The following is a 13,565-nucleotide window of genomic DNA, read 5'->3' as shown; positions in this document are numbered from 1 at the left end:
CACCCCATCCCCATCAAAATATAATTCAAAGAAAATATATTCATTCACTACATATTATTTATTGTGCACTCTCGAGGGGCTTGTAGTTTAGAACAGTCATGCGTGCAAGCACAGACACACACACAAACAACCAAAAAGGTAAAGTGTGGAAAAGCCCACAAAAAAGCACAAAACAAGCACTATCAGAGTTCCAAAAGTACATGATGGCTTCCATGTGGGCAGCTGCACATAAACATTCAGAATCTGGACTCTGAAAAGCAGGTAGAATTTCATGAACAGGAGGAGTAAGGAAGAGTGAACAACAAGAAAGAGCACTCCAGGCAGAGAGAGATCAACATTCAACAACACTGAAACTACTGAATGTCTCTGCACAAGCAAAAGGACACAGAAGCAGAAAGAAGCGGTAAGTACAGGCACTTCTGGGACACAAAGACATTCAGGGCAGTCTAGTTCCAGGGTCTATACTATGATAACTTCTTCCTGAGGTTATAGTCTATATTTTGTTTTTAGACTAAATAATTTCATTTTTAGAGGTGGGGAGACCACTAATATTTCTTAGATTTACAACTAATAAGAGAATATAGAAAGAGAAGATAATTCCCCACAAAAAATACATTATCCCTCAAAAACACTGGAATACCTGAATATTTTCATTCATTCAACAACTATGTATTAGCACCTATTCTGTGCAGGCTCTGTCCTAGGCACTTGAGATACATAAGTGAACAAGAGAGACAGATCTTTGTCTTCATGGTGCTTCCATTCTAACAGAGGTAGACAAACAAGAAATGTCATAAATGAGCAAAGTGTACAGTATGGGAGATGGTGACAAGTGCTATGACAAAGAGCACAAGTAGAGCAGGGGAACGGGGATCAGAGGGTGGAAGAGATCAGTCTGTAAGTTTAAAGGTAGGAGGGAAGGTTTCAGTGAGAAGATGATATTTGAGCAAAGACTGGAAGGAAGGAAGAAGACTCAGCCACATGCATATCTGGGGAAGAGCATTCAGGAAGAGGGAATAACCAAAGGCCAAGGCAGCAATGCCAAGCATGTTCAAGGAAGAAGGGAATGTGGCTAGGAGGGAGGGCGAGACATGGGCAGAGAGGAGATCAGAGGTAAAAGAAGGCAGGATTCAGGTGGTCAAAAGCCTTGTCAACCATAGGAAGAATCTGGGGTTTTCATCTAAACAGGATGAGATGGGAGACTGGAATTGAGGTATATACACTATTGATACTATGTATAAAATAGACAACTAATGAGAACATACTATATAGCACAGGGAACTCTACTTAATGCACTATGGTGACCTAAATGGGAAGGAAATCCAAAACAGAGGGATATATGTATACGTATAGCTGATTCATTTTGCTGTACAGTAGAAACTTACACAACATTGTAAAGCAACCATACTCCAATAAAAATTAATTTAAAAAATAAATAAATAAACAGGATGAGAAGACACTGGAGGGATCTGAGCAAAGGATCACATGATCTGACTAGAGCTTTTCAAGGATCACTGGCTGCTCTGTAAGAACTGATTATAGGGGAGCCAAGGTGGAATCAGAATGACAGGAGGCTGTTATAATAATCGAGGCAAGAGATTTGGGTGGCTTACACCAGAGTGGTAGAAGGAACTGGATACTGGATATTTTGAAGTTAAAGTCAGTAAGATTTCCTAATAGACTGTATGTGGGTGAGAGAAGAAGAGCTGAAAATGACCCAAGGTTTTTACAATGTAGTTGAAAAGTTGCACAGAACCAGATTTTTCTAAGTCCATCGTATCTCAGGTTCACTAATGGGGACCATATTTCAAGGAACCACTTAGTAAATCTTTTCACAAAGGAAGCAATTCTCCTGGAGTACTGTGAATCACCTCCTAATCAATCTATTCACAGCTTCAGATTTCCAATAGTTTATCTGCTGAGTGAACTACATTATTTCTTGGTTTCAACAATCCCTTTTCATCAAATAAGAGCAATGTATACAAATAAAGATGTCTTAAATATATGTTACTTGGCATCCATAAAAACACACAAGATGTTACATGAGAACCTCATTTACATCTCATTTCACTGTCATAATAACCCTGAAAAGTAACAGCCCTATTTACTAGATGAAGAACGTTATGCTCAGAGGTTAGCAATCTTTGTCCAAGGTCAAACTTCTTAGCAAGTAGCAAAGCTCAGACCTGCTGTACTGACCCTAAAGCCAATCTTCCCGTTAGCGCTACTGTTCCCCAATGTCATACTCCTGAGAAGCAGTAATTGTTCAAAATCTTTAGTTTTCTAGTCTTTCCTCCCTTCCCCCAATGACTAGATCATTTAAGTAGAAATAACTTCACTTAACAGTGGTAAGGATAACTTTTCAGAAACTGGATAGTCTCCCTGGAATTGCCAGTTAGAGACCAGGCAAACACGTTTTTTCACCAGACAAAATGAATAAGAAAACAAAGCATTCGGATGTGTGGCAGGCTCCTCAACTATCACACCACAGTTCTATGGAGTGACCTCGAGAAAGCAATAACCCAGTTTCAGGGTTCATTCAACGTTATCATCCAGTCCCTGGTCAAGAGTAGAACTTCCCATACCACAGTGATTAGATTTTCCCCCAGGGAGAAATAGTCTTTGAAAGATGATAACCAGAAAGTGCACAAAAATGGCCTCCCGTACTATAAAGTACGAATTTACATTTTTTAAAGGCAATTTTAACTGAGATTATCTGAATAACCTGCTCTTCTCTATCTCTGTGACAATGCAACAGCTTCAGAAAGATCACAGAAGCAAAAACTTCTGTTTAAAGTTGCAACTCAGGGCTTCCCTGGTGGTGCAGTGGTTAAGAATCCGCCTGCAGGTGACACAAGTTCGAGCCCTGGTCCAGGAAGATCCCACGTGACGCGGAGCAACTAAGCCTGTGCACCACAACTACTGAGCCTGTGCTCTAGAGCCCGCAAGCCACAGCTACTGAACCCGAGTGCCACAACTACTGAAGCCTGAGCACCCAGAGCCCGAGCTCCACCAGCGAAGCCACCAAAATGAGAAGCCCACACACCACAATGAAGAGTAGAACCCTCTCTCCACAACTAGAGAAAGCCCACTTGCAGCAACGAAAACCCAACGCAGCCAAAAATAAATAAATAAATTTACTTAAAAAAATAAAGTTGCAACTCAGCATTACCCTTCTGCTTAAAATCCCCACAATTGTCTTCCATGTTCTTAAACAGCCCTGCTCACTGCCCCTGAGCCCCTCTCCACTCCCATCTTACATCATGCCTACCCTTCCTTGGCTCCAAGTGCTCAGGCCTTGTTTTAAGGGGACCCTGCTCTTTCCCACCTCAGGAGCCTAGCACCTGCTGGTCCCTCTGCTCTGTCTGCTACTCTTCACTTCCCTTCAGATCTCAGCTCAGTCATCACTCTGACCTTCTTTCACAAGCTCCCATAGAACCAAGTGTGTCTGCTTTCCACCACTTAACAGGGCAGTTTGTTTCTGATTCCTGTTTGCCGTCCCACTGGTCTGTTACAAGGTCCATGGCCAGCCTCAGGAGGATGTGGACGGTGGGTGGACAAATGAACAGTGTTGGATCACACTCTCCACCAAGATGGTGAAGGCTTCACCCTCCCTGCCTCCTAGCCTTAATCGTAATCTATCCCAGAAGGCAGAGATATAAATTGCTATATTTTAATATTTTTATGTTCAGGAAAGATGAGCAGGAGAGAAATGGAATAAAGGATCTGTGCTACAGACTGAATTCATATGCTAGAAACAAAAATGTATATGTTGAAATCCTAACCCCCTCAATATAATGGTTTTGGGAGGTGATTGGGTCATGAGGGTGGAGCCCTAACAAATGGCATCAGTGCCCTTATAAGACACCCCAGAGAGCTCCCTGGCCCCTTGTCATGTGAAGACAGAACAAGAAGACAGCTATCTATAAACTAGGATGCAGTTCCTCATCGGAGACCGAATCTGCCAGCACCTTGATCTGACTTCCCAGCCTCCAGAACTGTGAGAAATGTTTGTTGTTTAAGCCACCTAGCCTATAGTATTTTTGTTAGAGCAGCCCAAACGAACTATGACACACTATTAAATTTCTTTTAACTTATCCTTATCTACAAATGGCTTTAAAGGCAATGGAATTGATCTATTCAAATCCACTTACCAATGTATTCTCACTAACCAAATCTTTCAATAATTTTTTTCTGAAACTGAAAGAAATCATCCTCAACCAACAAAAACAAACAGAAAATTAGTTTTGAAGCTCAATACTCTCACTTGAGTGAGAGTAGCAAAGGTAATCTCAGTTTGCTGAAGATGCAGCCAGCCAGCTATTAACCTTTTCTTACTAAGCCTTATCTTGTCAATTAGCTCAAGTGATTAGTATATAATGCTACAAAGACTAATAATATTACTAATAAGTTATTAAGCATTTATGTACTAGGCACTGCACCACCTGTTTTACGCAGAATAAGTATTCTCATTTACCCTTCACAACAATCCTATGAAAACAGGTGCCAGTATTATCCCCATTCTGTAGATGAGGAAAGTGAGGCTCACAGATGTCTACTACCTCACTCAATGTTACACTCTAGTTTAAAGTAGAGGAGCTAGAATCCAAGTCTAGATTTGAGTCTCCGAGTCTCAGCTTTGACCCTTAAATAGGAAAATTATTATTGCACAGAAAGGAAGACGAAGAACAGAAAAAAAAAAAAAAGGAAGCAGGAGACAATGGAGGCTGGTGTGAGGTTGGAGGAAACAGCTCAGAGTACAGAGGCTGAATTTCTAATTCCAGGAAACCATCCTCTTTGGTTTTTCCTCCAAATAAGACCAGGGCATGCTTTTAGGGCTGATCCTCCAGTTACATCTGTTTCCTCTTACACAGCTCTAGCCCTAGTGCTTTAAGGTTGCCGCTGCTAACTCCAATCTGGAGACTGTTCCATTTAGGCCTATGGACTCCCTTTTCAGAGATGAAGTGAAGAATTAATAAATATCTTCAAGAACTTTTATGACTAAGTTCATCTGTTTCTCTGCCCTCCACCATCTGGCTGCTTTAAAAAAAACAAAACAGGGCTTTCCCTGGTGGCTCAGTGGTTGAGAGTCCGCCTGCCGATGCAAGGGATACGGGTTCGTGCCCTGGTCTGGGAAGATCCCACATGCCGCGGAGCGGTTGGGCCCGTGAGCCATGGCCGCTGAGCCTGCGCGTCCGGAGCCTGTGCTCCGCAATGGGAGAGGCCACAACAGTGAGACGCCCGCGTACCGCAAAAATAAATAAATAAATAAATAAAATTAAATAAATAAATAAATAAAAATAAAAAAACAAAACAAACAACCAAACAAAAAAAACAACTTTTTAAAAAAACACTGCGATCAACATCAAAAACAAACTCACCAGCAAGAACAGGTCTACCAGAATGTCAACAAGGAGCATATTACACTAACCAAGCTGGACCTCCGGAGATTCACTAAATCCATTTGAGAACGCCAGACTGATAAACAGAAAACAGCATTCAAGGTCTGGTCCAGCCGTATTGATGACAGTCAAACCCTTCGCTTTGTTAAGCACCTTGAGCGCCTTTCCAATGTGTTCCCATGCAACAAAATTCACGGTTACAAATCTGAAGAAAATCCCAAGCTACTTGATTCCAAAATGTGCTACTTATCCTGCAATGGTTCCAGAATTACCAAGCATGTCCAGATTTGAAAGTGTGCCTTAAATCAAAAAGCAATAAAGTTCCTAAGGTATAAAGGAATCCACCCCAAGTATCCATGTAGTCTGTAAGCCAATCCCCACCACACACAGCATGTAGATGTTGCATAAAGGACAACCTGGCTTTGCACCCTGATCCTGTAACTCACCAGCTATGAAATCACAGACGAAGTCATTTACCTAAGCCCCTGTTTCCTTCTCTGTACGCTGGGGATTTTGGAGCACAACTCAAAGAGAAATTAATGATAATCTATGTGAAGTGCCTAGAACACTTCAAGCATTCAATAAGTGATAGTAATATTTCTTCTGGACTTGCCAAGTTAAATAACATTTCATACATACATATGTACATACATAATCATGTGGTACCTCAAAACTTAGTTAAAGAAAGGGACCCACTGTCAGTGGGCCCTGGTCACTCAAGTAGCCTTCAACAGTTTGAGGTAACTAGACCAATCCTGCATAGCTGTCCAATGTAAAAACAGAAATTACACACCACACCTGATTTTGAGAATCTGATTCTTGGAGCTTGGCTAAGCAGAGCCAGGTTTGATGAATGGCTTTTCCACGGAAGAACCCCACCACCCCATACCCCTTTTTTTTTTTTGCAGTACACGGGTCTCTCACTGTTGTGGCCTCTCCCCTGCGGAGCACAGGCTCCGGATGCGCAGGCTCAGCAGCCATGGCTCACGGGCCTAGCCGCTCCGCGGCATGTGGGATCTTCCCAGACTGGGGCACGAACCCATGTCCCCTGCAGCGGCAGGCCGACTCTCAACCACTGCGCCACCAGGGAAGCCCTCCCATACCCCTTTTAAGTCCTCATTGTCTACTGAATTAGGAAAACCTTGCAATACTACAGAGCCAAATGAGTTCCATCGCTTTGGAAAATCTCAGGGATCTGATAGTGCAGATGTGCAGAGGGCAAAATGCAGAGAAGACGACCCTTTGCAAAATCTAACTCACTCCACAGAATGGAATATTTTTTGTTGTTGTTAAACTTCATAGTTTATTTGGATTTCATTAGTTTTCCTTTTTTTTAAATTAATTTTTATTGGAGTATAGTTTGCTTTATAATGTGTTAGTTTCTGTTGTATAGAAAAGTGAATCAGCTATACATATACATATATTCCCTCTTTTTTGGATTTCCTTCCCCGCAGAATGGAATATTAATCAGCAATTTAAAAAAAAAAAAAAAAGGGCTTCCCTGGTGGCGCAGTGGTTGAGAGTCCACCTGCTGATGCAGGGGACACGGGTTCGTGCCCCGGTCCAGGAAGATCCCACATGCCGCAGAGCGGCTGGGCCCATGAGCCATGGCCATTGGGCCTGTGCGTCCGGAGCCTGTGCTCCGCAACGGGAGAGGGCACAACAGTGAGAGGCCTGCGTACCCAAAAAAAAAAATGAAGCCACTGAAACATGCCACAACATGAAGGAACCTTGAAAACACTGTGCTAAATCAAAGAAGCCAGCCATCAAAAACTTCACATTATCTCATTCCATTTACATGAAATATCCAGAATAGGGAAATGTATATTGACAGAAAGAGGGGGTGGGAATGAGGGAGTGACAGCTAATAGGTACAGGGTTTCTTTTAAGGAAGATGAAAATGTTCTAAAATTAGGTTATAATGATGGTTGTGCAACTCTATGAATATAATAAAAACCTTGACTTGTACACTTTAAAATGGGTAAACTGTATGGTCTATGAGTTATATCTCAATAAAGCTATTTTAAAAATCTAACTCATTAACTGATTAGTGGATCCTTCATTCTTTGCTGCCTGGAGCTATATCCTCTCCTTTAGAAACTAAGAGCTCAGAGTTGCACCTATCACCTCCACTTTATTTTTATTTTTTAATTTTTTTTTAAAGATTATTTATTTATCTGGCTGTGTTGGGTCTTCGTTGCTGTGCACGGGCCTTCTCTAGTTGCAGCAAGCGGGGGCTACTCTTCGTTGTGGTGCATGGGCTTCTCATTGCGGTGGCTTCTCTTTGTTGCAGAGCACGGGCTCTAAGCGTGCCGGCTTCAGTAGTTGCAGCACGTGGGCTCAGTAGTTGTGGCTCACGGGCTCTAGAGCACAGGCTCAGCAGTTGTGGCGTACGGGCTTAGTTGTTCTGTGGCATGTGGGATCTTCCCTGACCAGGGCTTGAACCCGTGTCCCCTGCATTGGCAGGCGGATTCTTAACCACTACGCCACGAAGGAAGTCCCCACTTTATTTCTATATCAATCATTTCAGATAAACTCCAATGATGGAAACTTGCTCAAATAAATGCAAAATGTGTCTACGCTCAAACCAAATTCTACAGATTACATTCTCTGTTGCTCCACAGCAAGGACTATTCACTTCTTAGCACAAACTGACCACTTCTGTTAGCAATCTTCTTTTCATTACTTGCTACAGTGACCTTCAAACAACTTGAAGCTCCACTTTCACAGGATCTCTTTGTTCTTGGAAAAGATACAGAAAGTATCACATGACAATGGCAGGCAAGAGAGCCTCACCTCCTAAATTGGCTAAACCCACCTGCTAGGGACCTAGTGAAATCAGCGTAATTCACTTGAGTGGGACTGTTACTGGAGAAAACTAGGGAAGGAATGACCCAGCTCTTGATTAGAAGATGAAGGAGATAAATTAGAGCATGGGCCGTGTAATGGATGGTATTAAAAACCTACTGGACTAAGAAATCTGTGGTATGGAATATTTTTACAGATTGCAAAGCACAACTGTATTTCGGGGATTTTCCAAGGTTTTTTTTTTTTAAACGTCTAGAAGAGCTTATATCTGATCAATATGCCAGTTACTGTGGGAAAAGACAAAAAATGAGGACCCACAGTCCCTGCCTCTCAGATTCTAAAATCTGAGGGGGAGAAATTAAACATACTCACATACAGAGACTTAAGAATAACAAGTATAAAAATATACTACCAACTCAACACATATTATGTAATACTTAAAATAATTGGTTATGGAAAGGAAGATGTTAAATAAACATCAGTATTAAAAACTTAGGCAATGCCTCCCTAATGACACCAAGGTGCCCTAAAACCGAGTTCCCTTATTGAGTTTATGATTATTCTCTTTACCCAAAACTTTATTCCTTCTCTGGTCCCCTCTGACCTCAATCCTGTGCTAACTGAACACTAATCAACCAGAGTCAGATGACTGAAACTGCCACTGTCCATATAACATCATTAATGTACTAAAACTGCTGTTGTCAATGGCATCATTAACGTATAAACTCAGGTTGTTTCTCCACTACAAGATGAGCTCACAGACCCCTGAGCCACGGACCGCCTGGCCTGGGAATCATAAACCAGAGACACCCTCACTCCCAAAACTATGATTAGGAAATGTCACAGAAATGTCCCTATGATGATTAACCCCAGCCTCTCTGTTCTTTCCCGTGGAAAAAAAAAAAAAAAAGAAAGAAAAAAAAAACAGAACCTTAAACTCAAAGACCAAGTTGAAGTGGATCTGAGGCTTGTCTCCCACTCCCCTGCTTGGTGCCCTGCAAATAAACCCTTACTTTGTTGCAAACACTTACTGTCAGAGTTTGGCTTTCAGCACCACAGGCACAAGAGCCCTTGCCTGGTTACGTTAATAACTGGTTGAACAAATTACCTATTTTTAATCACAATTTAACCCTAATTATTCAAGTGTCATCTCTGCTGGTTTGTTTTTCAAATTATTTCAGTTTTTCTTTGTTTTTCAAAGATTCCCTGAATTTGGAGAGATAAAGGAAGACGTATTTTCTTTTAAGATCCAGGCCCCCACATGTAAGTGATGTTAAAAATAACAACTTCATTATTTCTTCTACTTAAGTACTTAAAAAAGACAGTTTTCCCAACAAGTGAACTGGACAACATTTCACTTTATGATACTATGATCCTCTCTGTTATATCCCAGTGTTCTAGTTCAAATTTCATTTCCAAATCTTTTAAACGTTGCCCTTAATTTATCAAACATCCTTCCTCTGGGGCCAAATCTTTTCAATATAAATAATACTTATGAAATGACAATGTCATATCACTTGGCTTTTTACTATGGATTCATATACAGATGACTTGGTCCCTTTGAGTTATTAGCCACTATGGTCAATTTTAGATCGTTAAAAAAAAAAGTTATTACCATAAGTCTTTGCTTACAAATTATAAAACTTATTCATCTTGATATATGATTTCCTAAAGCACTAGAGTCTTGTTCAAAAGTCAACAAGCGGACTTCCCTGGTGGCGCAGTGGCTAAGAATCCGCCTACCAATGCAGAGGACATGGATTCAAGCCCTGGTCCAGGAAGATCCCACATGCGTCGGAGCAGCTAAGCCCACGTGCCACAACTACTGAAGCCCGCACACCTGGAGCCCGTGCTCCGCAACAAGAGAAGCCCCAGCAATGAGAAGACTGCGCACCGCAACGAAGAGTAGCCCCGCTCACCACAACCAGAGAAAGCCCACGCAAAGCAACGAAGACCCAACACAGCCTAAATAAATAACGCCTTCATTAAAAAAAAAAAAGTCAAAAAGCAAGTTTTCCAAACCTGACAACCAAGAATTTGGGCTTATCAACCGTGAAATTACAATCTTGATTATAATCAAGCTGAGCACTTCACTTGCTTTTTCAACGATCAAAAGACAATTAAGTGACTTTTTAAAATATGTATTATGTTAATAGCTGCTTCACATATTCATTCCTACTTGAGATGTTTTCTCCTTTTGTTGCTGTCCCAAAATGTTAATTTATTATGTTTTTCCTACTAAGTTGTTGAAATGTTTTTGAGTGAATAAAGTTCAGAACATGGAGTGACATTATTTGTGTACCTTATTTGAGCCTAGTCTGAAAGCAACCCCTAACCACTCCAAAATTCAATAAAATGCTTTGTGAAGTGTACATTCAATTATAAAACAGCAGAATGAATAATCACATCGGAGAACGGCACATCACTCGGTTTAAAAAAAAAGCTAAAAGAAACAAAAAATAAGGAAAGAAAATCAACAAAAAAGGCAGAAAAAGAAAATCAATAAGCGCAAAACTTTCCTCAGATGTTTCCCAACTTCTCCAATCTGACCTTTCTCCTCCATCCTCAAAATCCCCCGACTAGATGGAACAAGACCTGTTTGTTTAGCTCACTCTTTCTGGGAATACTTTTTCCTGCAAATGTCCTTCTGCAGAAAGTATTTCCGATTTCTACATGAAGAGTACCGTTTTGCAGAAGCAATAATTCTTGCTACTCATTAGGACTCCAGAACAGTTTACCAATTTTTTTTGTAAATTACCTGAACTAGGCCGAATCCAAGGTTCCAAAGAGCAGAAAGTCTTCTGAAATTCTATGTCCTCTTCCTCCACCCTCGCCTCCCAAAAGGCAACAGAATGCTTTTCATCCTGAGCACAGGGCCAGTATTCAAGCCAAAGACTTTGTTTTAAAAACACTCATAAGGGGCGAGCCAAGGTGCGTAGAGTGCGACTAAGGAAGCAAGCAGCAAGGCGACTAACTCCGTGAACCCGGAACGGCTTAAAGAACACAAGCCCCAGGGAGTTCAGGCCAGATTTCTCCCGCGCCCACCAACTGGCCCTTTAGATTCGCTGACTTAAGCCAGCAATGTATTTAGTATTTAAAAACTCTAGAAGTCTAAGCAAGCCAGAAAATGGCTTAGGCGACAGGCGGGTATGCGGGACGCAGTAATCTCAGAATGGAGGAGAGGGGAGCTGGGGATGGGAAGGCCAAGCGCTGGGCCCAGAAGTGGTCAGCGCGTACCAGGCCCGGCCGGGAGCCGCGCGAGCCGCAGCAGGAGCGAGGGGGCCGGCGGCCCTCGATTCGACTCACCTGCCCATTCACCGAGCCCTGGTCCGACCCCCGGCTCGTGACCCAAACCCCAGACCCGAAGGGCCGTGAAGAGCGAGCACGAGATGCGCAGAGCCAGGTAGGCCACGGTGCCCGCGCCCACCCAGTATAGGAAGCCGGCGGCAGGCAGAGCGCTCTCCATGGCTTTCAACCAGGCCTCACTACCTTCGTGAATGGAAAAAACAAACGAATGAATGCAGGAAGAGGCGCTGGCCGTGAAGATGAGGACTACCGTAATAGGCGCTGCTCCTACACAGCTTTGGGCCTAAACCCCGCCCATGGCACCACATCCATGCCGCCATTGGTGATCTATCTTTCTCTCTGCCTGTAGTGCGTCGGTCATTGGCTGACCCTAGTTTCACTGCCCCGCCCACGACCCCCCTTGCTCTCACCGAGCAGCGTTTCCGTTCTAAGGAGGCGGATCGCTCACCTGCCAATCAAACTTCAGTCCCGCCCAACGTGTCCCCACGCCCCCAGGATTCAGCCAGAGGGTTGCAAGTCTCACCGCCGCCAAATCGCTCAGGTCTCTCATTGGCTGGAGAAGGCCTCGCGATTACCGAAGGTTGTGCTCCGATTGGCCAATCAGACCCAGTCTGGTTTGAGCTTGGGTTTGAGGAGGGAATGGGGTCAGAGACACCGGTAGTGAATGAGAAGATTGTAGTAAGAAGTGGAGCCATGGTTTTATTTTCACATCTTTGTTAAATGTGCTGTCGTTGTTCCCGTAAGCTTTTCCGAATATAGGTTTGCATCTCCTGTTTCTGTGCCGTCCCCACGACACACCTTCGCTCCGGTTACACAGCCTTACGGAGGGCCTTCTAAATGCCAGGCGTCCCTCCCGCGCGGAGCATGAAATAACATAGTTCCCAATGTCTTGGAGTTCAAGGCAAATAACTTCATGGCGTCAAATGACTATAATACGCAATGGCATAAGAGCTATAAAATGAATGAAAGATACATTATGGGAATACAGCTTGATGAACAGTTAGATGGGGGAAGGGCTCCATGTTTTAACTGGACTTAAAGGACTATAGAGATTTTTCTTTTACTTTCCTTTTGTATTTCTTTTTTTTTTTGGTGGGGGGGCGCGGGGGAGTGGTGAGACGGTGCAAAAGTGCACAGTCCAAGTACAGATATGAAAACCACCTCAGCAAAGTTCCAGAGAAGTAGGACCACAAGGTAAATTTAAGAAATTGTGTAATGCCATATAGTGCTTCACACGTATTCCCTCATCCTCCCATCAAGAGTTTTTGTTTCTTTTTCTGGCAGGGATTTGGGAATCATATAAGATACCTAATATTTCTTCTTAGCCAGTAGGGGCTGCTGATTCAAGACTTGAGAGTTTCTTAAAAGGCAGAGACTTAAGGGTAATAATTCTAAGGGTCAACATTTCAACACATCGTGAAGCTAAAGTCATAATTTTATAATATTTACTTTAAGAGCCTTATCTCTCCCTGCCCAACCCCCTCTCTCCTCCTCTTATAGGATTAATTAGATACAACCTCTTACGGGATTATATATTATTTCTCCACTCCCTCTTATAGGATTAATTAATGTTCTTCATAAACTGTCAGTTGTCCAGCAGAATTCAGCCATGTGAGTTGAGCTGGCACCATATTTTGTTTTAATTGAATTTGATATCTTTGGCTGAGGCTGCCTGTCCAATTCAACTGAAGTCTCACCACTCCTCTCCCTCTCCCTCACCTTCATCTTCTCTCTCTTGTCAAAACCTTTGCCTACAGTACAGCCCCAAATTTATATATCCCAATTCATCATTGCTCACCAAAAAAGGTCCCTCCAGATATTCAATCCCATTCTTCTTAGAATAGGGTGGAAGGAGGGGGAAAGAGTTACATAAACTAAAAATACATATTTTGTTGCATTTGTATGTATGTACTGTATGCATATATAGCTCACACTACAATTTATGATTATTGGGAACACTATGCTGTGAATCCATAGGACCTAGAATAGTACCTGGAAGTTGGAGACACTCAAATATCTAACAGATAAGTAGAAGTAAAGATTCATTCA

General features: G+C 42.5%; 1 protein-coding gene across 3 annotated transcripts in view; it reads right to left on the bottom strand.

The window, feature by feature from the left end:
- Window positions 1-11,776, bottom strand: part of HSD17B12 (hydroxysteroid 17-beta dehydrogenase 12) — a 167,881-nt gene extending 156,105 nt beyond the window's left edge. The window contains exons 1-2 of one of the 3 annotated variants that reach the window (XM_019948013.3): window positions 11,517-11,647; window positions 10,969-11,074 (exon numbers count right to left, since the gene is read on the bottom strand). Coding sequence is in view for 1 of the 3 variants with exons in the window: in XM_019948010.3 (XP_019803569.1) it covers window positions 11,517-11,676 (160 nt within the window). In the remaining 2 variants the exon portion in view is untranslated. Of the gene's footprint in view, window positions 1-10,968; window positions 11,075-11,516 lie in introns of all 3 variants that reach the window. The other 2 variants (XM_019948010.3, XM_019948011.3) reach the window with 2 other exon arrangements.
- Between the last annotated feature and the right edge of the window lie 1,789 nt (window positions 11,777-13,565).

This window comes from Tursiops truncatus, chromosome 8, assembly GCF_011762595.2.
Source record: "Tursiops truncatus isolate mTurTru1 chromosome 8, mTurTru1.mat.Y, whole genome shotgun sequence".
Taxonomy (NCBI): domain Eukaryota; kingdom Metazoa; phylum Chordata; class Mammalia; order Artiodactyla; family Delphinidae; genus Tursiops; species Tursiops truncatus.
The sequence above is the reverse complement of the archived record's forward strand: the minus strand, read 5'-3'. Positions and strand labels throughout refer to the sequence as shown.